General features: G+C 45.0%; 1 protein-coding gene across 1 annotated transcript in view; it reads left to right on the forward strand.

Moving 5' to 3' along the window:
* Window positions 1-25,772, forward strand: part of LOC126095496 (furin-like protease 2) — a 707,292-nt gene that overhangs the window by 554,971 nt on the left and 126,549 nt on the right. Inside the window, exons 13-15 of the mRNA XM_049910285.1 lie at window positions 2,619-2,806; window positions 8,254-8,410; window positions 22,510-22,785. Of these exons, the coding sequence (XP_049766242.1) occupies window positions 2,619-2,806; window positions 8,254-8,410; window positions 22,510-22,785 (621 nt within the window). The remainder of the gene's footprint in view (window positions 1-2,618; window positions 2,807-8,253; window positions 8,411-22,509; window positions 22,786-25,772) is intronic.

Below are 25,772 nucleotides of genomic sequence, written 5' to 3' on the forward strand. Positions count from 1 at the left end.
ATTTTTTATGAAGCTATAACCTCCAGTGGAAAACTCCAGTGGAAGAGTCAACAAGAGAGACGCTCAGTAGCTCGGTACGGGCTTTTGTGAAGGCTTCGAGAACGTACCTTCACCGATGAGTCAAGCAATATATTGCTCCCTCCTACGTACATCTCGCGAAGAGACCATGAGGATAAAATCAGAGAGATTAGAGCACACACAGAGGCATACCAACAATCTTTCTTTCCACGAACAATACGAGACTGGAATAGAAGGGAGAACCGATAGACGAACTCAAGGTATCCTCCGCCATACACCGTCAAATGGCTTGCGAAGTATGGATGTAGATGTAGATAACAAATGAAACAAACCCCCAAAAATCGAACTCAGTGTTAGAGTCAGCACCATACCATTAACTTTAACGTATTTTCATTGTGGTGTAGTATAAGCTACGATACATTTAATGTAGTATCGATTGATGTTTTAGATTTTTGATTTCAGGTATCTCCTGAAGGGCTACATTGAACGCAGTCTGTGTATTTCAGACCTGCAGGGTCTTCCACAAACCATAATTACGGGCACCATATTGTTTTTTGTACTGAAAGTATAAACTGAAATTCAGAGTATTCTTTCTTTCTTTTCCCGTAGGCCTTTATCCTGCAGGAACGCAGGGTAAGCCTTGTTATTATGAATTTGGCAATGTTAGTGGCAGAGGGTGACCGGATGCCCTTCCTGCGCTACCCCGAACCCTCCAGGACGGAATAAGTGCACCCCATATGCCTGCATCTAGTGTAAGCCATGAAATAGTGCGAACGTTTTCAAATGTCAAAAATGACTCTGAGCACTATGGGACTCAACATCTGAGGTCATCAGTCCCGTAGAACGTAGAATTACTTAAACCTAACTAACCTAAGGACATCACACACATCCATGCCCGAGGCAGGATTTGAACCTGCGACCGCAGCAGTTACGCGGTTCCAAACTGAAGCGCCTAGAACCGCACGGCCACAGTGGCCGGCTTTCAAATGTCTGAGAGTCGTATAACTGTGGCGGAACACGGAGACTAGCCCGGTATTCATGTAGCGGGATGTGGAAAACCGCCTAATTACCACATCCAGGCTGGCCCACATACCGGCCCTCGTCGTTAACCCGCCGGGTGGATTCGATCTGGGACGGGCGCGTCTACCCGAGTCCAGGAAGGAGCGCATTAGCGCTCTCGGCTGAAGTTCTACATCTACATCTACATCTACATTTATACTCCGCAAGCCACCCAACGGTGTGTGGCGGAGGGCACTTTACGTGCCACTGTCATTACCTCCCTTTTCTGTTCCAGTCGTGTATGGTTCGCGGGAAGAACTATTGTCTGAAAGCCCCCGTGCGCGCTCGAATCTCTCTAATTTTACATTCGTGATCTCGGGAGGTATAAGTAGGGGGAAGCAATATATTCGATACCTCATCCAGAAACGCACCCTCTCGAAACCTGGCGAGCAAGCTACACCGCGATGCAGAGCGCCTCTCTTGCAGAGTCTGCCACTTGAGTTTGCTAAACATCTCCGTAACGCTATCACAGTTACCAAATAACCCTGTGACGAAACGCGCCGCTCTTCTTTGGATCTTCTCTATCTCCTCCGTCAACCCGATCTGGTACGGATCCCACAGTGATGACCAATGACAAATATAGGTCGAACGAGTGTTTTGTAGGCCACCTCCTTTGTTGATGGACTACAATTTCTAAAGACTCTACCAATGAATCTCGACCTGGTACCCGCCTTATTAACAATTAATTTTATCTGATGATTCCACTTCAAATCGTTCCGCACGCATACTCCCAGATATTTTACAGAAGTAACTGCTAACAGAGTTTGTTCCGCTATCATATAATCATACAATAAAGGATCCTTCTTTCTATGTATTCGCAAGGGTCAGTTGCCACTCCCTGCAGCAAGTGCCTATCCACTGCAGATCTTCCTGCATTTCGCTACAATTTTCTAATGCAGCAACTTCTCTGTATACTACAGCATCATCCGCGAAAAGCCGCATGGAACTTCCGACACTATCTACTAGGTCATTTATATATATTGTGAAAAGCAATGTTCCCATAACACTCCCCTGTGGCACGCCAGAGGCTACCTTAACGTCTGTAGACGTCTCTCCATTGATAACAACATGCTGTGTTCTGTTTGCTAAAAACTCTTCAATCCAGCCACACAGCTGGTCTGATAATCCGTAGGGTCATACTTCGTTTATCAGGCGACAGTGCGGAACTGTATCGAATGCCTTCCGGAAGTCAAGAAAAATAGCATCTACCTGGGAGCCTGATCTAATATTTTCTGGGTCTCATGAGTAGTATCAGTCATAATTCCCAAAGATATCCTTTGTATGTCTTTTCATTGTCTCAACAAAAAAATATATTCTCAACTTTCCCTATTTTTTGCTCATTTGAAAGAGAACCTGACCTTAATCTCTGTCTCGACCGAATGAAATCTTCATTTAGCATTTGCTCCACATTCTCTTAAACTCTGCTGAGATTAACCTCCCGTAGTTGCCGCCTTCCGGTAAGTCCGCTGTGCTATAGATGGAGGCCGAAGCAGTCCTCCAGCCTCCCCCCGCCTTGCACACCGTGCGCCGCTGTGTTGCAGCTCGTGCGTGAGCCGCTGTCCGCCGCGCAGCTTCCCCAGCCAGGGCGGCGTGTGCTGGCCGTGCCACGAGTCCTGCGAGACGTGCGCCGGGCCCGGCCAAGACAGCTGCCTCACCTGCGCGCCCGCCCACCTGCGCCTCACCGACATCGCCGTCTGCCTCCAGCAGTGCCCCGACGGCTACCTGGAAAGTGAGTAGCCGCGCCGGCACGCGTCTCGCCCATTTCACAGTTGAGCACCGTACTGAAGGTCAGAAGGGACGGGTTCCCGAAAAGGGCGCTGGCACAAGAGGGCACCAAATCTACACTCCTGGAAATTGAAATAAGAACACCGTGAATTCATTGTCCCAGGAAGGGGAAACTTTATTGACACATTCCTGGGGTCAGATACATCACATGATCACACTGACAGAACCACAGACACATAGACACAGGCAACAGAGCATGCACAATGTCGGCACTAGTACAGTGTATATCCACCTTTCGCAGCAATGCAGGCTGCTATTCTCCCATGGAGACGATCGTAGAGATGCTGGATGTAGTCCTGTGGAACGGCTTGCCATGCCATTTCCACCTGGCGCCTCATTTGGACCAGCGTTCGTGCTGGACGTGCAGAACGCGTGAGACGACGCTTCATCCAGTCCCAAACATGCTCAATGGGGGACAGATCCGGAGATCTTGCTGGCCAGGGTAGTTGACTTACACCTTCTAGAGCACGTTGGGTGGCACGGGATACATGCGGACGTGCATTGTCCTGTTGGAACAGCAAGTTCCCTTGCCGGTCTAGGAATGGTAGAACGATGGGTTCGATGACGGTTTGGATGTACCGTGCACTATTCAGTGTCCCCTCGACGATCACCAGTGGTGTACGGCCAGTGTAGGAGATCGCTCCCCACACCATGATGCCGGGTGTTGGCCCTGTGTGCCTCGGTCGTATGCAGTCCTGATTGTGGCGCTCACCTGCACGGCGCCAAACACGCATACGACCATCACTGGCACCAAGGCAGAAGCGACTCTCATCGCTGAAGACGACACGTCTCCATTCGTCCCTCCATTCACGCCTGTCGCGACACCACTGGAGGCGGGCTGCACGATGTTGGGGCGTGAGCGGAAGACGGCCTAACGGTGTGCGGGACCGTAGCCCAGCTTCATGGAGACGGTTGCGAATGGTCCTCGCCGATACCCCAGGAGCAACAGTGTCCCTAATTTGCTGAGAAGTGGCGGTGCGGTCCCCTACGGCACTGCGTAGGATCCTACGGTCTTGGCGTGCATCCGTGCGTCGCTGCGGTCCGGTCCCAGGTCGACGGGCACGTGCACCTTCCGCCGACCACTGGCGACAACATCGATGTACTGTGGAGACCTCACGCCCCACGTGTTGAGCAGTTCGGCGGTACGTCCACCCGGCCTCCCGCATGCCCACTATACGCTCTCGCTCAAAGTCCGTCAACTGCACATACGGTTCACGTCCACGCTGTCGCGGCATGCTACCAGTGTTAAAGACTGCGATGGAGCTCCGTATGCCACGGCAAACTGGCTGACACTGACGGCGGCGGTGCACAAATGCTGCGCAGCTAGCGCCATTCGACGGCCAACACCGCGGTTCCTGGTGTGTCCGCTGTGCCGTGCGTGTGATCATTGCTTGTACAGCCCTCTCGCAGTGTCCGGAGCAAGTATGGTGGGTCTGACACACCGGTGTCAATGTGTTCTTTTTTCCATTTCCAGGAGTGTATAATAAAAAAGAAAAAAGAACAAAATGACAGAAAGAGTAAACCTTGAATGTATACTTTCCGGCGTATACAGCTGGTGAAGAGTTCTCGGGCTAGCCTACGAATGTGGTGTGCAGTACTTTGGACAAACGCACCGCTGCGTGTCGAAAAGGTGCGAGGAACACATCAGACACGTCCGACTTGGACAGACAGAGAAATGTGCTAAAGCAGAACATAGTATCAAGAACACTAGGGTGCTATTGGGACAGCGTCATCACAGAATCGATAGAAATACGGGTCCACGAGAATCTTGTGCACAGGGACGAAGGTTATCAACTTAGCGCGTCCTGGAATCCATCATTAGCCGCAATACGCCGTGAACGCACCAAGAACCGTCCAGCTCGCAAGACACGACCGGAATGCTCTGACGGAAACAGGAACGGCGCACCCGCTTCCTCCTCCACCCCGCCCGCCGGCTCATCTGGTTCCAGCCTCCCGCGGCCAGGTTGTGGGGGGCACGCTGCAAGTATTAAGGCACCAGCATCCGCAAAGTCTCGGCACTTCGCCAGAAGGTGATGAGTATGTCTGTCACTCGTCGAAACGTCGCTGTTTGAAGACACCGCCAACCGGCCGGAAGCCCGAGAACTCTTCACCGACAGAATGCCTCTTGTGCACTATTTTCTGTCCAGTGGAAGAAGCCTACCGCACAGCCCGCTACTATAAAGACACAGGCTTCATACAATGACACTTCTATTTTATTTGCCTAAGTAGTACCACAAAGAAACAACTACTAACAAACTGACGTCTATAACTAAAATGATTTATAGTGCATACAGTGCGAGTGGTTCCCACGGCTGCCGCCTATGCAGGGTGTACCACAATTTATGGCGTAAACGAACACCGTTGGAAGTGTAATTTTTCATCCTATCTATGTAATTATGTAGTTATGTAGTTCTCAATTCGTTCGAGCAGTCAATCATTCCTAATAGGAAACACAGTCATAACTCAGTCACTCAAAATGATTCAGAAATTTTACTTGTTAGAATTAAATCAGGCGATGATTCTTCTTCTCTGCAGGCTCGTGCTTTGCGGCAGTCTCCTAATCTGTACAAGTAAAATGCCTCGTAATTTTGGGAGCGTTGTATAATCAGTCGGGAAACCTCAGATCAAGCGGATATTTGGCTTTGATGAAGTTTAACCTCCCGAAGAAGTAATGGAGCTCTTGGATTATTAAATGCAGTTTCGTATCTAGTCTTTCGGAAGTTCCCTTTTGATTAACAACTACGCTATATATCGATGAATATCATTAATTCTCAAATGTCAAATAATATAAATTGTTTCACACCTTTTGTATGAAGGAGAAATATATATATTTCCCTTTTAATCGTACGATGTCGTATCAGTTATCTTTTGTCATAAATCTCAATATTCAGATTAAAATTCTTCGATCAATGAATGCTCAGGCTAATCGGCACGAAGACAATCTCGGACGCTTTTTTCTAACAACAACCAGAGAGAGTACTATAAAGAATAATTACGCGCTCATGGCATAGCTATTGTATGAAACTACTTTCCGCATGGATTCTGCGAGTATGAAGATAGAAAATTAGTAAACGTCATTCAAGGGTAGAATTGTATCACAATAATACATCGAATATAAAGAGATATTACAGAAGTGCACCATACTAGGAGCGAAACTGTCTGTATACGAGATCATTGCAACTTTGTTCTTACAGCCACCATGTGAATTTTTTCTGTGTAAATGTCACCCCAGTCTTGGAAAGAAAACAAGACTTTCACAACACTAAGAGAAGTTATTATAGATGCATCAACACAAGTGCAGATGCTTTGAAGGAACACTACAACACTTACGATACTATACGCGTAATTAACAGAGGTGTCCGAAGTGCCGTCCTCGCATCTGGATGCAGTCCTCTGTCAGTCGCCGCAATGAGTTTAGAATACTTTCAAACACAGCGAGATCATTTCGAAATTTTTGACAAGCTTAGATAATTCTCGTTTACAAATCTTCAACCGTGATAGCCGGAGTGGCGCATACTACACCGTTACGGTTGGCCCAAACACAGGAATACATTGGTTAGTGTAAGGTGATCTTGGAGGGAGCGGAAGAGGTCCTCCTCGCCCAGTCCTTTTTTGGCCATATTGGCGAGTTGAATGTCGTTTCGCCATAGAAGCAAAATGTCAATGATCCATCACCATGTTCTACATCCTCTCAGGTTACTCTAAGGATATCCTCGAGGAATCCTTCGAGATAATGCCCCACAGACCGAAGGAAATTCTGTGTATTATGTTTGTTTGGTAGCTTAAATAAGATGATCATCTAGTGTCCCCAACCAAACATTCAATTAGAAACGTCACAGAGGTAGAAACTCATTCACATCTTGTGAATTGGAGCCTAGATGATTCCAAACGCGAGAACTTCGACCAACGCCTTATCACGAGTGAACCGTGCTTCATCTGCAAATAAAATGGTTTTTAATCATAATTATAAAAAAGATATATATCGTAAAAAGTAGTCACTAGATCATAATGAAACTCCTTCGTTTTCATAAAGCGTTCCTGTCGTGACACATCATCAGATGAACTGCACAAAGCAATATGACTTCAGTGCTGTCAGAAAGAAGCCTTTCGACGAGCGACACCCGAAACGCGGTATGAAAATTAAGATCTAGGTACTACCTTTGCAACGCACCAGATTTTTCAGAATCGTAATAAAAACTGTTAAAATAGCTGTGCGCCTCACTCACAACTTTCAGTCGTACTTACAAAATGTAGAGCTGCCTACGGTTCGTTTTTGTATCCACTGACAGGATGTTAGTCTAGGGCCAAAGTCCGCCTCACTAAGACAATGAACTGGTTCAAGGTAGTACGGGTACATTGCACTACGATGCACTAGCCTCCAAACAGTACAGTGCTTGATCAAGCAAGTTTCCTTGTCGAGTTTCTTGGAGAACATTCGACAGTTTCCAGTGCTACGTTTTCAAGCCCAGTTCGTGAATGGCTACGCACTCCGGTAGCATATGCTTCTCACATGGGTCGATGCACCCATGTAAACGTTAGACTCTCGTGGAGCCTTCGAGCAGGGTATGCTTCTTGGTACAAACGTGCAGTCAGAAATGCTATGCATTTGTGCATACTCCTCATTGCTGTAAAGTCCCATGTTACCACCAACACACGTACAACACAACTGACACTCAGAAAACAACTTACATGAGTTGTCCTCTGACGGCGTACTCTGCTGTCGTATCCAAACTTTTGATAATTCCACGTCGAAATTGTAACAAAGACTACACCACGGACCAGTATTTGGTGTTTACACAGAATCACGCCAGTGGGGGCTGGTAACGACATTATAGCAATCATTTCACAAAAGGCTCGTTGCCGAACCTATGTTTACTAAAATGGTTTTTTCTTTTAACATTGCGTATTTTCAACTGTATGCGTTTACGCCATTAATTACGATACATTCTGTAAAACTTGCTCATTTTCAACACTGGAACCTCGATGAGCACTCAATTTTTTTATGTAACTTAGTCAGTTGACGTACGCAAGCATCCACCAAGGAACTATTAACAGTACACCTTCAGCCGATTCCGGGTGAGGTTTTACAGTGCTTAATCACTGGAATATGATCGCATTCGTGACGATCGGGTTCCATGACAGATCATTTATGTTTAAGTTGAGATTGCTCCTAATCTGTTTATGTTAATGCTAGAACGCTTCCTATGTGAAGGAAGTCAGCGATATTCACCCACATTCTTGTTCTATTCGAGATCGTGCTACATTTCTGTTAATTCTGAGCGCCCCCCCCCCCCCCCCCAGTCCTCATTTCTCAACCACCAATGTTGGGTGTTCGTACCGGTGACTAGAAAGGAAGGTACTGTGTTACGAGTGAAGACGGTGTGTTTGCAGATATGGAGGAGGGCACGTGTGAGCCATGCTCGGGCAATTGCGCGACGTGCGTGGAGCGCGCAGACCGGTGCGCCTCTTGCGAGCACCACCTGCTGCTCTACAGCGGCCGCTGCCACGCCGCCTGCCCGCCCGGCACCTTCGAGACTGACGGAAACACGTGAGTACCTTGTTGCACTGGCTCCAAACTGCTGGCTTCAACTCTGTTGCCTGTAAAGCGCTTTTATGGTTTCCCTCAGTGGAAGGAACAGTGTGTAGTCATCATTTTTCCTCGATGCGATGGCATCTGTCAGCAGGACAACGCGATGTGACACACAGACCGTAGTGTACGTGCGTAATTACAAGCTCACCGGAATCGGTTTACCATACTCCTCTGGCTGCAAAACTACCGGAATTTAAATCCAATCGAGAATTCGTGGCAGTACTTCAGTCGAGAAATCTATCGAAGTTGGTCACAGCAATGGCTCCTCATACATGTCGATACAATCTTGAGAAACTCATTGACTCTCTCCTTGCATGTCTCGCAGAGTTTCGCACTGCAAAAGGCGATTGTTCAGGCTTTCCACAGATGTTCGCGTCTATGTGGCTGCATAATGTGTAGTTCTTCAACTTTCTAACATAATCTCTATTGAAATGGGTACCATACCTAAAACCTGATGAGTTGAAACTAACAAGAAAGTATTTCGTCAACAGTCAACAAATGTAGTTGATTAATAATTAAGGTGTCTGTTATCGGATGTGTATGTAACTGTATGTTGAATAAACCAATGAAGGGTTCAAAAGCCTACTGACTGGTAAAACGGTTATTAAAGGGTACGAATGCCAATGGAGGGCGAGGTGTGATTTGTATTGAAATACAAGGTATCAGAAGTTCCCCGTGACTTAGTGTAGAGAGTGTAATCCATGCTATTTGCCAATGCCTTCGAAAATTCCCATATATACTGTCTGAAATCGTACAAACTAGATGCAGCCCCTCATGTTACCTCACCTGGCTTAGCACGCAATACTTTGTTCAAATGAACAAATGAAAGACAGTTACTTATTACAGACATAGCTCGCATTAACATTAACACTGTAAAGCTCACCAACTTCTGTTAATGTGTTACAAGATCCGGTGATGAGAGCACAATTCGGTCGAGACCTGTAATCAATGTAAAATTTTATAAGCGATCTTGGCGTATATGATATTTCAGGACAATATAACAATTCAGATCTCCCCCAGCAGCTGGGCTCAATGCCGAAGATATATAAATGATTCATTGTTGATTATAACGAAAATTATGGCTCTTGTATTAAATACCTCGTTGTTAATAGTCTCTGTAGCTGGGGAATGGTGCACTACCTACCACTCTCAGATGCTGCATGGCTCCCTGTGGACAGTTCTGATGTAACGAACGGCCTTGATGATCCAAACATACGCTACATTTTCGAAGGAGACCTTGAATATGCAGCAAACATTCATGAACTTTATCCAATATACCATCACGCCCAAAGAAAGTCAACAAGGCTAAAGTTCCAAAGAAGCTGATTTCTACAGTTTTTGTCAAAACTTTACTACAGAAATTAAAAATAAATATAATCTTACTCTAAGGAAGACTGACGGCATGTTACTATTTTTTCAGGCTCTCTGGATGAAACGGTGTATTGATATAAATGCTGAGAATGCAAAAGAATTATTTCGAAAATACCTTTTCATTAAGTTACTGTATACCAGTGTTTCTGCAGAAATTATGAAGAGTGTGCAGAAAATGAGTGATGCGATCGGAGTAGCACGCTAGGACGATAGATACAAAGTGCTACTCTGATCGCAAGACTGAATTTAAAATACTGTGCCAATTTTAGTAAAATATGGTTCCCACTGAATTTTGTGAACGTAATATTGTTTCCGACAAAACATAGTTGTAGGAATGTCTGTTTGAGACGTTTGTGTGTTGCTTCTTGTGGGTCTTCTCTACTGGTTCTCAGCCATCAGTTTCTCGCGTTGATAACACAGCACACGTCAGTCAAGCTGTTCTGGAATTCGTGGAAACCCCTACCTAAAGTGTTTGCACAAATTTAGGGCCCCATAAATCTGGGAACTGTCCTGGAACTAACATCGTGCAATCTCGGAGCTGCCGCTGGACGGCGCGATAACTGTTGGCAACATGGGTGAAGTTCGGCCAAGTGCCGAGTGGCGGTGGGGAATACGGCTGACCGAGCAACCGCTGGCAGCGCCGCAGAAGCCCTTGCTTTGCCAGCGGGCAGCGAAAGCCAACCCACCCGCAGCAAACTTGGGGCGCAAGTGTGGCGCCGCAAGCAGTCCAGTCCAGTCTTGCTAGTCTGGAAAACCTTCGGTATTCATCTCATGAATACCAGTTCCACGATATCGTGTCGTTTTACGTTCTAATACTGGCTCTCCTTTCGAAACCATACATGTGTATTCATACAGAATATTGATACCAGATTGATTGATTAATAACACTAATTTCGACAGTTCAGTTCAGAGACTGGCGAATCTTATGCGAAGCCCTGTAAGAAGCGGTGTTAGGGAGGACATTATCTGAATGTACCACAACTGAAAATGGATCTAGAGCACCAATTGAAGCTCGTATTGGTTTCTAAATTCTTTGAGGAAAGATTCCAGCACATTGTTCACCACCGTCGATCACATAGCATGCAACTAGTTACAACAGACATTAAACAACTGTGACACTCCGGCCGTGGTGGCCGGGTGGTTATAGGCGCTCCAGTCTGGAACCCCGTGACCGCTACGGTCGCAGGTTCGAATCCTGCCCCGGGCTTGGATGTGTGTGATTTCCTTAGGTTAGATAGTTTTAAGTAGTTCTAAGTTCTAGTGGACTGATGACCTCAGATGTTAAGTGCCATAGTGCTCAGAGTCTCGGGCATGGATGTGTGTGATGTCCTTAAGTTAGTTAGGTTTAAGTAGTTCTAAGTTCTAGGGGACTGATCCTCAGATGTTAAGTGCCATGGTACTCAGAGCCATTTGAACCATTTTGATTAAATGTGACAGATTTGGTTAAAGGTATCAAGACCAAAAACTGTAATTTGTTTCCTACTGATCTGAGTGCTATTTTTTGATGTGATGTGTATCATGTCCGCTAAAAATTGTAATATTAATTTGTTTTTGGGTAAATATGGGCAGGAATTGCTTGTATAAATGGTGTAGTTTGTGTACCCGAGTGCATTAGCGTTGGGCAGCAGTCTATCGAACTGTTAGGAGTCGGCTCTCATGGTCCCACAGTAGCTTTGACACACGAGGCCACTGCCAGAATCATCACTTTCATTAAACACCATTTGCAGCTAACTAAAGGTTTCACGTTGTGCTGTAAGGAATCTTTTTACCGAACAAATCCACAACACTAATTAAGAAAAACAAGGAAGTAGCTAAACAGGAGTCGACAGCCATGTATGGAGAAACACATTCAAATCATTAGCAAGCTGTCTCTATTGGAAAAGTAATTTTCCATGTATGGAAAAACTCTTTCGAATCAATTCCACGCTTTGTCTATTGGAAAAGCAATTTAGTTGATGAGGAATGATAAATATCTGCGAATTGACCATCAGTTGTCAGCAGGGGTGGCCGAGCGGTTCTACGCGCTACAGTCTGGAGCCGTGCGACCTTAGAAGTTAAGTCCTATAGTGCTCAGAGCCATTTGAACCATTTGACCATTACTTCAGAACAGGAACTCTGCTCTATAGGACTCATTAATTGCTGCTTCAACCCCATGCCGGCTGTCACCGATTCCTCCAGATTCGCCACTCCATGAAATTATTTACATTCGATTCTTCCAACTTATTAGAAACAGGAGAAGAATGTAGGCATTTTCATTGAGCTTTTGCTGCTCCCGCTTATACTGCTTCAGTAATGTGCTGATTTCTGCCAGGACACTTCCAAGTCTCTACAATGGCCGTATGTGCAAATCACTCGACATTGAGTCGAGCTCTTACACCCAGAACAGTGCCCATTTACAGGGATGAGGGAAAGGCTAGCTCATTATCTGCAGGTTTGAGACAACATCTTACAATGTGCGATGTTTCCGTTCGGTTCATTTTATTTTCTCCCAATTAGAATTTAACAATAACTTTATTAAACACGTGTGGCAATCGGACTCGTAAATTATGGAAGACAATAGATGCTCAGCTGTATGATGGCTGATCAATCTCTTTCGTCTGTAAGAGTCTGTAATCTACCACACGAGTTATTTTAAATGATGGTAAACAGATGTTAATAGTAAATGGTTGTAGAGGAAACACTGTAATTTTTAAGTTAAGTATGTCTTAGGTAAAGCTCTTATTGGGTATTGGTTCAACATGAGGCACTCAAATGCGCAAGAATGCCTTATACTAATGTTGCATACCTATATTCACACGTAAGTAATTACTTTAAATAACATGGCGCTTTTCATCAAAATTAACATAATAAATTTAAATGAGTAACCCGATAAAGAAGTGAAGGTACTTATCGCCATGGTGGTAGAATATTTAACGTTAATATTACAAGATATATTTCAGACAAGGTATGAAAAACTATCTACACCTGACATTAGCTAACATAAGCTCAAATTTCGTCACACATCTTTGGTTTCGATTTGCAAAGTATAGAAGCCACAGGGTTTTATGAAGGAAAAGAAGTAGAAGTTTGACTTTACGTTATGATATCTTCTTCTCAAGAGTAACAGCGACACGTAGTATCCACTATTAAAATTGCAAGGTTTATAATTGATATATGAAATCTCAGTGTAGGTCGGCGAGTGATTTTGTATTCAAAAAACTACCAGCTTTTATCAATACAAAATCATCATGTTTAAAACAGTGAAGCTATAAGGATATTGATTTTTAAATACATAAGTAAACACACGAGATAACCATTTGCTGCATAAATAACCAGTATATTATTACTCAAATTGCAGTTCCAGTTGTATCATGGTTTTTACACGTTTTGCTAGAATGGCTTCCCTGCTCTAATTCTACTTTAGGGTGTAGCACCGACAAAATAAGACTGTAACATGTCGCAGCACAGACGAAATAAAACGTTGCATTTCACGTTATAGCGCGCTATGTCCAAGCCTCTTTAACAAACTTTGCAGAACCGTGAAGTGGACGTTTACTGTTTGTGGCTATGAAAGCGACAGGATCTCAGTTGTATGGGTAGCCAGCAGTATGTCTCTTGCAGCCTGCAGAGCCCCACGATCCCCAATACAACTGACTTTATACTCAGCAAAAGATCAGAGCAAACCTCTTCTTCCATAACGCACAATTTGGCTGCACTTTTTATAAATTAGTAACATCATTCAGCAGTCGTACGAGGCTAATTTTACCAGTGCTGGATCTTCACCACACAAACAGCTTACACTTGCACTGTGCTCAAAGTACTATTGACTACTTAGACAGTCTTTGTTCGAGAGATATCTCGTCTCAAAATGACGGGATTCCACCGCTTGAATTAATGTGCGGGAATTCCATTACTTATTAATACTTATTTGTAGAGCCAAGACTGCTTACGATACACAGAACATAATTTCACAGTCATTTTAACATTCTAATTGTTTTATCGAAAGAGACAGAACGTAATGTATTTAATTATTTCTTAATATAGTTTAGTAAAAGTGTAACGTCGGTTGTTTGCCACTTCCGCATGAGGTAAATGAAAATGATCGTATGGCAATGTTGGCCAGGAGGCCCCATTCGGGGGAGTAGTGATTCGTCCCCACCCATTTTTACAACAAGATTGCATCATTGCAATTGCTAAATGACATGAGTCTCTGCATTAGACATGTCTCATACAGCGCCTCTTTTAATGCCAGCGGACCACTGCTTCAGCGGTGCCGGCTATCAGTTCTCGAAGTTATGATGTATCAAGACGAACAATTCACCTCACAGAAATGTAGTAATTCTTTTAATAAAGATATTGTTTAGTCCTGTAGTGATATCTGTGTCATTGCACGTGGATTAAACAATATCCACAGAAACAAGCAAACGTGTGCAGTCAAGAAATGATATTGTACATAATTTGTGGAATATACACTGCCTGGCGGAAAAGTGAAGCATCCAGACAACATGGTCGGATGTAAATATAAATTTGTTCATATGGACGCCATCTATAGGTATAAAAATGGTTAGCTGTGACACAGTGGCTACCCCGATGCATTACTACTGTTCGGGTTTAGCGTAGTTATGAGGTCATATACACTCTTGCTCATAAATTAAGGATAACTACAGAATGTGGTTCCACACGACGTGGCACTACACAAAACTGGTGCTAACAGCATAGGCACATAGGAAACACACACGACACAGATCTGTAAGTCCACGGTATAGGTAATAAGTTGAGAAAACCGTCCCGAAACACATGTGCTTCAAAACGCCACTGTTTCCTGCGCATGTATCCCGACATCAGTATGGGATATGGTCATCATGCGACGTACACAGGCCGCACAATGCATTGGCATACTCTAGACCAGGTGGTCGAGCAGCTGATGGGTTCTAACCTCAAATTTTTCGCCAGTGCCTGTCAGAGCTCCGTAACTGTCCTAGGAGTTCGAAAACGTGCAGCGATACATCGACCGTGAGAATCCCAGACGTGATTTGTATCTTTCAGGTCTCCAGGCGAATAAACCATCTCTGTTCAGTCATCTGTAGACTGTGTGTCTGGAGACAACTGTTCCAGTGGCTGCGGTAATGTCCCAAAAATGGCTCTGAGCACTATGGGATTTAACATCTGAGGTCATCAGTCCCCTAGAACTTAGAACTATATCAACCTAATTAACCTGAGGACATCACACACACCCATGCCCGAGGCAGGATACGAACCTGCGACCGTAGCGGTCGCGCGGTTACAGACCGAAGCGCCTAGAACCTCTCGGCCACACTGGCCGGCGGTAAGGTCTCGAGCAAGGCTACCTGAAGTACTCCGTGTCCATCTGCGTTCACTAATGGTGAGATATCGGTCCTATTATGGTGTTGTAAACTGTGTACGTCCCGTACTGTAGCGCCTGGAGTTTTTTCCTTTCTGCAGGAATCGTTGCCATAATCTTGAGATCACACTTTGTGGCACACGGAAGGCTCGTGCTACGACCTGCTGTGTTTTACCAGCCTCCAGTCGTCCTAGTATTTTACTCTTCTTAACGGCATCAATATGTGTTTTTTGAGCCATTTTCAACACACAATCACCATTAGAACGTCTGAAAACGTCGGCACACTTACTCGCTACACCGTACTCTGGCATGCACCAACACACTTCTGAGTATGTGGACTACTGCCAGCGCCACCGTGCGACAACCGCAGGTCACATTCACCACATAGTCATAGCCCGAGGAAATTTAAACCCGCAAACCGCCCACCAGAGCGTTGTTTCACTATGTATCAGCGTTATCCTTAATTTACGAGCATAAGTATATAATATTGAGTCATCACTATGAAGGACATGAGGATGTCATTTTTGGGAGATGCCTCATTGCTGGGTTTCCATTTGGTCAGCTGCACGGATCGAGCAATATTCAGACTTGCAGGGCGAGGTGACTGTAGACCTATGTTTGACTGCCTGGGGATGTGAGGCTGGCATACTCAGTGTCAATGTTTTAGTCCACTACATATGGCCACCACAAGTAAGGATGACTTTATTTTGCACCAACCACATAATAAAAGCTTGGTATCAGCCCATGCCATCGGTGAACCAGTTCTTCATTCCTTGCATCATTTAACTTCGTCCCTCACTGTTGGTTGGAAACTATTAAGTGCCGGACTAGGGAATTAGCGTCCCATGCGTAGGTTGCCAATAACATGAGCAACACAAACGGCTGCGTTTGGATTGGTCTCGTGATTGGAAAGCCTGGATTGCCGAAGAACGGCAGCTCACTCTTTTAGATATTAGCCACAATTACGCTTTACCTCGTATACTCATTGTCGGCAGGTACGGTAGCAAATGGAGGCATTGTCGCAATGTTGTGGAGAGGCATAGTTGAGTTACTCCTTATGTCATTTTGTTGGAAGCTATAGGGTATGACCAGAAGTGACAGCTGTTAGTGATTACTGAAGCTCTGACGGCACGACGGAATGTCACAGATATTCTGCATCCTCGTGGTTTACCTTCCAGGCAATGGACGTCCATACAATGCAGGTATCTCTATGAACCGTCTGCGTGATGATAAGGTAGTCCTAAGGTCAGAAAGATCTCCTTATCTGTCTCGATGAAGTATATGTGTGTGGCCAGCTCGAAAGTCAAACCTTAGTGTCATTATTCAGGAGCAGTTACAACAGTTGTTGATCACCTTGCCACAGCAGAAGAAATAGCTGCTTTATGATACGCCTTACTTGATCAGTGAATGCATTTAAGCCAGGAGAGACGTAGTGCCCTACTAATGAGAAGACTCATACTGCTACGAATTTTGCCAATTTCAGTCGGTGTTGTAATCACAGAGCAACACGAAATACCTTCTCAACCTATGAGGTTTCATTTCATTTCCTTCTCCTCTTCCGAGTGATTTTCATTTTTTGCTAAGCAATGTGTCATGCTAGAGGCTTTACAGTTTCTTACTGCTGCATATCTTCGTAATGACCAATGGGCGAAATGTACTAATCCATAAATTACCAAATAACTCATTATCCTTATTAGTTATATGGCATTACACATTGCTTTAAAAATACAAAATAAAACATTTACACAATTTACAAACTTATTTATGTAATTATATCATTATCTATATACTTAATTACGTCCGCTGTACTACCCATAAAGACCGACGTGTTTCAAGGGTAGGAATTTTGACAGCAGTGTTCAACAATATGTCTGACAGTCGGTCTTGAAAAGACGCAAGTGCACTCGACAGTCGTAGCCCTTTTCCCATCTGTATAGTTCGTCACCTCATCTCCCATCGCTAGTCTGGATCTTGTTGAGTGTCCTCTATTTCCACTAGGACATATCATTGTTTGATGTTAGCTTGGAGAAGGCTGTGGAGCTTGGGTGGAGTGTTGTTGTGCCATTCTTGCGTTTAATATCCCTGGAACCTGAAGTTATTGTCCACTAAGTCGCTAGCTGTTCTGAGTGGTAGACGTCTCGAGCGGAGTCTCTTGGTTCATTTAGTAGGATTGTCTACGATGATTGGCAACTCCTGGTTGTTGTAAATTCTGGTATATTGAATCAGGCGAATACTTTTCATACTCGGGTTACGTGGTGGAATGCGGCTCAGAGCAGGTATCCATGATATTGGAGATGACACAGATGCACCAGTAACGATCAGCATTGTCTGATAAAATACTACCTGTAGTAGTCATCATCATGTATAAGTTATTTATTTCTTTCGGTGATTGGTTTCGATTTCTTGTTGTATCGTCATCAGACAATTTTACCCTGTGTAAAAGAGTAACACTTTTTTAGAAGTCAAAGAACTTGAATGCAATGTTGGGAATAAGGTAATGTAAAATTATGGCTTATATACCCTTGGTAATAGTAGGGTTGGTGGCATCGAGAACTCTCTGGATATACATAAGGACACTGCTCAATAAGGCCCATTTTCTAGTAGTTTAGAAGCGAAAGCTCCGCACCGACTTCGACACATTGCACTAATAGCCCTTTGTAGTGAGACATGAATACATTTCTTTTTCTATCTTCTTTCCTCCGCTCTACGTTCATCTCCCAACCCCCTCTAAAGCATTTTCCTCCTCCCGCTCTCTGAGTATCTCGCCTTCCCTCTTTTGTCGATTTCTTGATTACCCCGGCTCTCTGTTTGTTTACTTCTCCTCCTATCTTTGTCTATCCTGTTCACTTTCCTCTCACTGTCAATATTATCCTGTTCCATTTCTTTGTCTGTCTTCTCCTCCTCCTCTCCCTGTTCACTTGCTTCTCCCTCTTAACAGCGTCCATCTACTCGTTCTGCCTCTCCAGACGTCTCCTCCTGCCCACTTTTTCATTATGTCACCCAGTTATCACTCCCACCCCAGTATCAGGCTGTCAATTCTTATCTCCACGATATTTCTCTCCAGATAGTAATAATTGGTTGAAGTCGATCGTAGACTTTAGGAAGAGCTTTTAAACTACAATTCTGCTAGAGTTGAGTAGTGTCACATATATTTCAGCCCGCCGTGCTAGAAGCGCGGTGTAACACACTGCTTCCCGAGCGGGAAGGTCTGACGGTGCCCGGCACGAATCCGCCCGGCAGATGAGTTTCGAGGTCCGGTGTGCCGGCCAGCTTGTGGATGGTTTCTAAGGCCATCTTCAACCTGCCTTGGTCAATGCGGGGTGGTTACGCTTATTCCGCCTCAGTTACACTATGTTGGCGATTACTGCGCAAACGCTGTCTCCATGAACGCGTAGACAATAATTACTCTACCTCGCTAACTTTTAGTGTTACACTGGCCTGGTATGAGACGTTCCCTGGGGCAGAGAGGAGGGGGATGGGGGTGCCTGAGCCGCACAGTAACGCTGGGTTCGGTGTGGGGTGGCGGTGGGGTGAGTGGACTACTTCAGTCGGTTGTGGAGTTGTGAACCACTGAGTGCTACGGCGGGAACAAAGCATCTATGTCGTTTTTAGGTCCCAGGTTCAGTACGCAATACAAACACACATGAATTTCACTTTTTTTTAGTCATTAGTCTTGTGACTGGTTCGGTGCGGCCCATCAAGAATATCTCTTCTGTGCCAACATCTTCTCCTCAGAGTAGCACTGGCAACCTAAGTCCTTAAATATGTGCTGGTTATATATCAATCTTTGTCTTCCTCTACTATTTCATGTATCCTTCACATATTTCTCACAAATTTATAAACATATTTCACCTGTATCTGCAACGAATTTCGCTGAGCAGTTTGCTTTTCACGAAGCTCAATATTTATGACGTATTATGAACAGAATTGTGCGTCGTACAAAAAACACAATTTTATAGGTACATTTAGTGGCATATGTGGTCACTGACTAAGATGCATTTAGAATAGATTTAGTAGCAATGAAGCAATAGATTTCAACGTCATGCATTTCGCCCAGTTTTCACCTACAGCGTTCTTGATATCATATGTCATTCTGCAGGTACATTCAGAGGTTTATGTAAATACTGTCTGCAAAATGTATCGCGAATACAAGTAGCTGTAAAGAAGTAACAAATTAAATCGTAAAGTCGAATGCGGCTGTTTTACCGCATGAACAACGAGAATGTTGTAACCGATAAACTTTCATCCTTTATTTTATGGCTGTCCGGGCGTGGCAACCACAATTTGGATATAGAGTAGGACGTGACCAGGTTGTGACTAAAATCTGGTGACAGGAAAACGATTAGTGACAAATAAGCGCCAGCTAGTATAAAACAGTTACTTAGCTTTATTGACAGCGAAGAGTGTACCGTAGATACAGTTCCAATTAGTGTCCAAAGAATATTCCTGATTCGTGGCCTAAATCGTTATACAATACTGAATCACACAGCGTGCTTGCTAACCAGACAACTAACGACGGCAACGCCATGCGCCGCCGGCGGTCGCGACGGGAAACTGTGGCAAGCGATGTGACGGCAGGGCGCACGTGCTATTCGGTTGGGTCCGCGGATACAACACTTTCATTATATTGGGGGTTGTAAACAGAAAAATTTTCGTAACATTTGAAATTATGTGCAAAAGTTTTTTGAAAGTCACTAACTGCTATTGTTGTCAAACACTCGATGAATAAACCGTGGGTAATCACGTGTCGAGCCCTATACTTCTATTTCACTCACACTTTCACTTCTTTATTAGATGTGTAGTTTTTACCCCAACAGCGATGATTTACGGACAGTAATTTATATGTGAACCCAGTTGTGTCGAAATCGGTCAAGTGATTTAGGAGGAAATGTGTGACATACATGCAGGGTGTGTGCAACCATTTGGTCAAATTGAAATGGATGGTAACGGGTCTACAACCCTTTACATTGAGATAGGGAATCAAAGATCGGAACTGGATATTTATGTATTATAGTATGGACATACACAGTGTACACCTAACAACAACAATAGATCCTAGTGACCGTTTAAACTGAGGACCGACAGCCTCAATGCATGTGTGGCAGTGGCGCACGAATTTCTACAATGTTCTCGCAAAGATCCCTCGTGTCTGTTGTACACTAGAACAGGCATCGGATGATAAACAGTGTATATATCTGACCACCAAAGGGACAAACCGTACACAACTTCGCTCACAACACGTAAGTTGCGTGATGACTGCATGCATCGCACTGACACAATGACCTGTGGCACAAGCAAACCCCATCACTCCATTGCTTCAGAGAGCTTCTGATACACCATGTGATCAAAAGTATCCGGAACCACTCACAAACATAAGTTTTTCATAATAGGTGCATTGTGCTGCCCCCTTCTGCCAGGTACTCCATATCAGCGACCTCAATAGTTATTACCCATCGTGAGAGAACAGAATGGTTCGCTCTGCGGAACTCACAAGACTTCGAACATGGTGAGGTGACTAGGTGTCACATGAGTCATACGTCTGTACTGGAGATTTCCTTACTACTAAACACATCTAGGTTCACTGTTTCCGATGTGATAGTGAACTGAATACGTGAAAGGACACGTAAAGCACAAAAACATACAGGCTGACCTCGTCGGTTGACTGACAGAGACCGCCGACAGTTGGAGAGAGTCCTAATGTGTAATAGGCAGACATCTATCCAGACCATCACACAGGAATTCCAAACTGCATCAGGATCCACTGCAAGTACTATGACAGTTAGGCGGGAGGTGAGAAAACCTGTTTTTCATGGTCGAGCGGCTTCTAATAAAGCCAGACATCACGCAGATAAAAGCCAAACGGCACCTCGCTTTGGTGTAAGGAGCGCAAAAATTGGAGGAATCAACATTGGAAAAACGTTGTGTGGAGTGACGAATCACGGTACACAATGTGGCGATCCGATGGCAGGGTGTGCGTATGGCGAACGCTCGGTGAACATCATCTGCCAACGTGTGTAGTGCCAACAGTAAAATTCGGAGGTGGTGGTGTTACGTTGTGGTCATGTTTTTCATGGAGGGGTTTTCCACCCCTTGTTGTTTTGCGTGGCACTATCACAGCACAGGTCTACATTGATGTTTTAAGCAACTTCTTGCTTCCCACTGTTGAAGAGACATTTGGAGATTGCGACTGCATCTTTCAACACGATCGAGCACCTGATCATAATGCACGGCCTGTTGCGGAGTGGTTACACGACAATACCATTCCTGTAATGGACTGGCCAGCACATAGTCCTGACCTGAATCCAATAGAATACCTTTGGGATGTTTTTGAATGCCGACTTCGAGCCAGGCCACGCCAACCTACATTGATATCTCTCCTCAGTGCAGCACTGCGTGAAGAATGGGCTGCGAAAAAAATGGTTCAAATGGCTCTGAGCACTATGGGACTTAACTTCTAAGGTCATCAGTCCCCTAGAACTTAGAACTACTTAAACCTAACCAACCCAAGGACATCAAACACATCCATGCCCGAGGCAGGATTCGAACCTGTGACCGTAGCGGTCGCTCGGTTCCAGACTGTAGCGCCTAGAACCACTCGGCCACTCCGGTCGGCTAATGGGCTGCCATTCTCGAAGAAAACTTCCAGCACCTGATTGAACGTATGCCTGAAAAAGTGGAAGCTGTCCTCAAGGCTAAGGGTGGGCCAACACCATACTGAATTACAGCATTACCGACGGAGGGCGCCACGTACTTGTAAGTCATTTTCAGCCAGGTGTCCGGATACTTTTGATCGCATAATGTACGTCAATGGTGAGGTGTGTTACTGTGCACATGTAATCGAAGGTGGAACGTTACTCTTCACAAGAGTTGGAAGACATGTATTTAATCTATGAGGCGGTAACATGTCGTCCCCGAAAACCAGTAATAATCTATTACTATGAGTTATGCTGTTGTTACGTGGTGCCGGCCGCGATGGTCTAGCGGTTCTAGGCGCTCAGTCCGGAACCGCGAGACTGCTACGGTCACAGGTTCGAATCCTGTCTCGGGCATGGATGTGTTTGATGTCCTTAATTTAGTTCTGTTTAAGTAGTTCTAAGTTCTAGGGGACTGATGACCATATATGTTAAGTCTGTTAAGTCCCATAGTGCTCAGAGCCATTTGAACCATTTCTTTTTGTTACGTGGTGTGTGCTGCAGTTCCCTACCTGAAGTAGACCAAGTATCATCTGCTTCAATGTGACCTACAAGTTTGATACCCGGTGTATATCCATTTTTGTAATACGGCTGAATTAACTTTCCGTGTAGCCAACGTAGTGGTGGTGGTGAACGTGGTCCTGTGTCGGCAGGTGCTCGCCTTGCCACGCGACGTGCGAGTCGTGCCGCGGCGGCGCGGGCGCGGCGCAGTGCGTGACGTGCCGGCGCGGGCTGCTGTTCTCCGGCGGCAAGTGCCGCGAGGCGTGTCCCGCGGGTCAGCGGCCCGACGCCCGCCGCCGCGAGTGCGCCGCCTGTCCGCCGGGTTGCCTACACTGCAGCGCCACCGCCTGCCTGGCCTGCGCTCCCGGCTGGACGCTGCACGCCGCCGCCTGTCTCCCGCGCGGCAACACGCACTGCGACTCCGGTGAGTAACCGCACCACCGCATTCCACAGCAGAGCGCAGCGTGCGCTCTTTCACATCCAGTACGAGCCGTGGTAAAAATTGCTGTTTTGAAGAGCGCGCCGCTGCGTGTAGTGTGAAGCAGTCGCCTCCGTTTCTGGCGGTGGTGCCGCTGTGGCAATAGCTGCTTTGGTGTCTCCCTCTGGTGGGAAAGGGGATAGGTTACCTGTTCACGTGCATTTAAGGGGCGCTACGAGCTCGCTAGGCGGCGAGTCTGGGTAGTTGGTTAGCCGGGTCAGTGTGGGGCAGTCAGTGTCTGTCTGTCTTCCGGAGGGCTAGTATGTGTTAGGCCACCAGTCCGCTCGAGTTTGTTCAGGCAATGCTCACTGGCGGTTGGATCGATCCGTTGGTCGGTCGCGCACTGGGCACAAGATGACTTGTCTGTCTTGAGCGTCGACGCATGTGAGGTCGCCACGCCAGTCCAGTGGCGCTGTATAGTGGGTGGTAGTGGCTTCGCGGCCGACACGAGAGTAACAGGAGCCAACCCACGACAACGGTCTGGCTGGTGCGAGCGGCCACACCGTGAGACGGGAGATCGGCGCAAATTCCTGCTTCTGTTGAAGTGGCTGGCAGCGGACGGTTTGGGAGAGCGTTTTGGGTGTGCTGCGCCAGGTCTTCGCCAGAATTCGCAGTTTATTAGAAGTTAAGTGATTGCTGATATGTTGTTTCATTTACTTGTTAAATTCTATTTGTTTTCTTTGTCAGTCTCTCGTCCCCAGCTTGCTCGTCTGTCTCTCGTCCGCATTTGGGCAGTTAGTGTCTGTCTGCCTGTCTGTCGGTCTGCCGTACGTTAATAGCTGCCTCTGTCATATTTATAGGATTCGGTTTTAACGAATTTATTGCTTGAAGTGTAACGGCCGAATTCCTGAAATATGTTTTTATTTTGCCTATCATCTTGAGAGGTGGTATATGTGTAATGTAGAGCATGTTTGTATATTTTATGTAAGACTGCACTTCATGGGGTTTTATTTAAATGGTCACTGTAGTATATAAAGTTGCCACCCTTCCACTGTGAGAGGTTTTTTTTATATAAAGTCAAGTTGCATCTTCGGTGGCAAGTTAATTTCTATAATGTTAGTATTTTGTACTATTTCCATCCCTCCTACAGGGTGCATAGTTTATGTGCTTGTGTGAGTTGTTAGAATGTTTAGTTTAAAGCAATCTGGTGTGTTGCAGATTGCACCAGTGTAGTCTTTCAGAGGTTGTTGTGAGCGGTGTCAAAAGGCAGCGCCAAGGTTCTCAGCCCGAAAGCTCATACTGTCAATATTTGTTCTTTCTGCCTCTGAATAAAATTGTAACTTGATATTTTGTGGGTGCTTTCTGATTATAGTTCTAAATCTGTTTAAAAAAAGGGCTTGTATTATTAAAATTTCCATTTGTTGAAAGAAATTTAATTTGTTTTCATCAGTTACCCACTGGCAACTACTTCCATGCTCACATGGTGTTATTAAATGTGTTAATGTTCTTGATGAATCGTTAGTAAATAAAGAAAATTCTTAAGAAAATATTTTGAAAGTAAATTCACCGTTTACAGTACCTTTATGTTTAAATAAAATCCAGTAACGAAAGAGCGTAGAAACGTCAAGGTCATTCTGATCTTCAGTTCAAACTCCACTGCTAGACGATTCACCTATCGCAGGATAGTTCACTCAGTTCATTAGTGGAATGTACCGTGAAATAAACATGTACATTTTTTCCATAGTTTTATTTCATGAAATACTTTATTCGGAATTGTGGGATGTTTCTGACATTAGATACATTTTGTATGATATGTTACCTATTGCTGACACATACAAATTTGTATCAGTCAGGGACTCGAATCCGCATTTCGCAGATGTCTCGAATTCTCGGCTTAACACAGAGGTGGTCAAGAATGTGAGTCGTAGGCCTGGACTTGGCTTAGCCTCGCTGGCACACTTCCCTCACCGCCACGCCACGCTGTCTGAGCGTGAGGAGGGGGAAACTGCGAACGCGCTGCATTTAAATAGCAATGCAGTCGCACTGCGTACCAGTTGGTTTTATAATTCGCATTTCTCAACAACAAAGATAAGAAACAAAACAAATATTTTTTATTATTTATTTCTGGCGCCGTGACGACACACAATTTTTAGCCAGTAGAAACTCTCGTCGTACAGACAGACGCAGACAATTTCACAGATTTCAGCACTTAGGTTTCCACGTAAACGTGACTTCTTCAGTATTGTATTCGAGAGAGTGACCTGACACACAAACTTGTTGGCCGAAATATTATAGCGCTTTTGCATCTTTATTACATTAACATGGAAAATATACCTGAGGAAAAGCATTCTAGACGTCCTATTCACCTTTAACTTTAAAAGAATTTCTCTTTGAAAAGAAAATTAACTTGGAGGTCGAATGGTTCAAATGGCTCTGAGCAATATGGGACTCAACTGCTGAGGTCATTAGTCCCCTAGAACTTAGAACTAGTTAAACCTAACTAACCTAAGGACATCACAAACATCCATGCCCGAGGCAGGATTCGAACCTGCGATCGTAGCGGTCTTGCAGTTCCAGACTGCAGCGCCTTTAACCGCACGGCCACTTCGGCCCGCTCTTGCAGGTCGGTCACTTATTTCTGTATATGCACAAGCATCCTTTCAACAAGACGGCACATGCTCCAGAAAACAGATCTTAAGTTTGCAGTCTCCTCAGAACGGTTAGGAAACTGATCTTGTAATTCTTTCGAGGTCACAATGAATTCTTCAAACCTCCAGTTTTCCTTACCGCCAGTAAGCTTGGGAAACCGAACTGTGTACAATGTGACCCTTCTATAACGCTATTTCAATCTTAAATGAATCCCCACAAAATCAAAAAGACATTGTTCCTCACCCTGCTTTACCTTTGTGTGTGTAGTGTGCAGTCGAGTCCACTTAACTTGCGAGGTCAGCAATCGCAATTTTCGTTCCCGCCAACGTTTTTCCTTCATAAGCTAAA

This window comes from Schistocerca cancellata, chromosome 8 (assembly GCF_023864275.1).
Source record: "Schistocerca cancellata isolate TAMUIC-IGC-003103 chromosome 8, iqSchCanc2.1, whole genome shotgun sequence".
In the NCBI taxonomy this organism is placed as follows: Eukaryota; Metazoa; Arthropoda; class Insecta; order Orthoptera; family Acrididae; genus Schistocerca; species Schistocerca cancellata.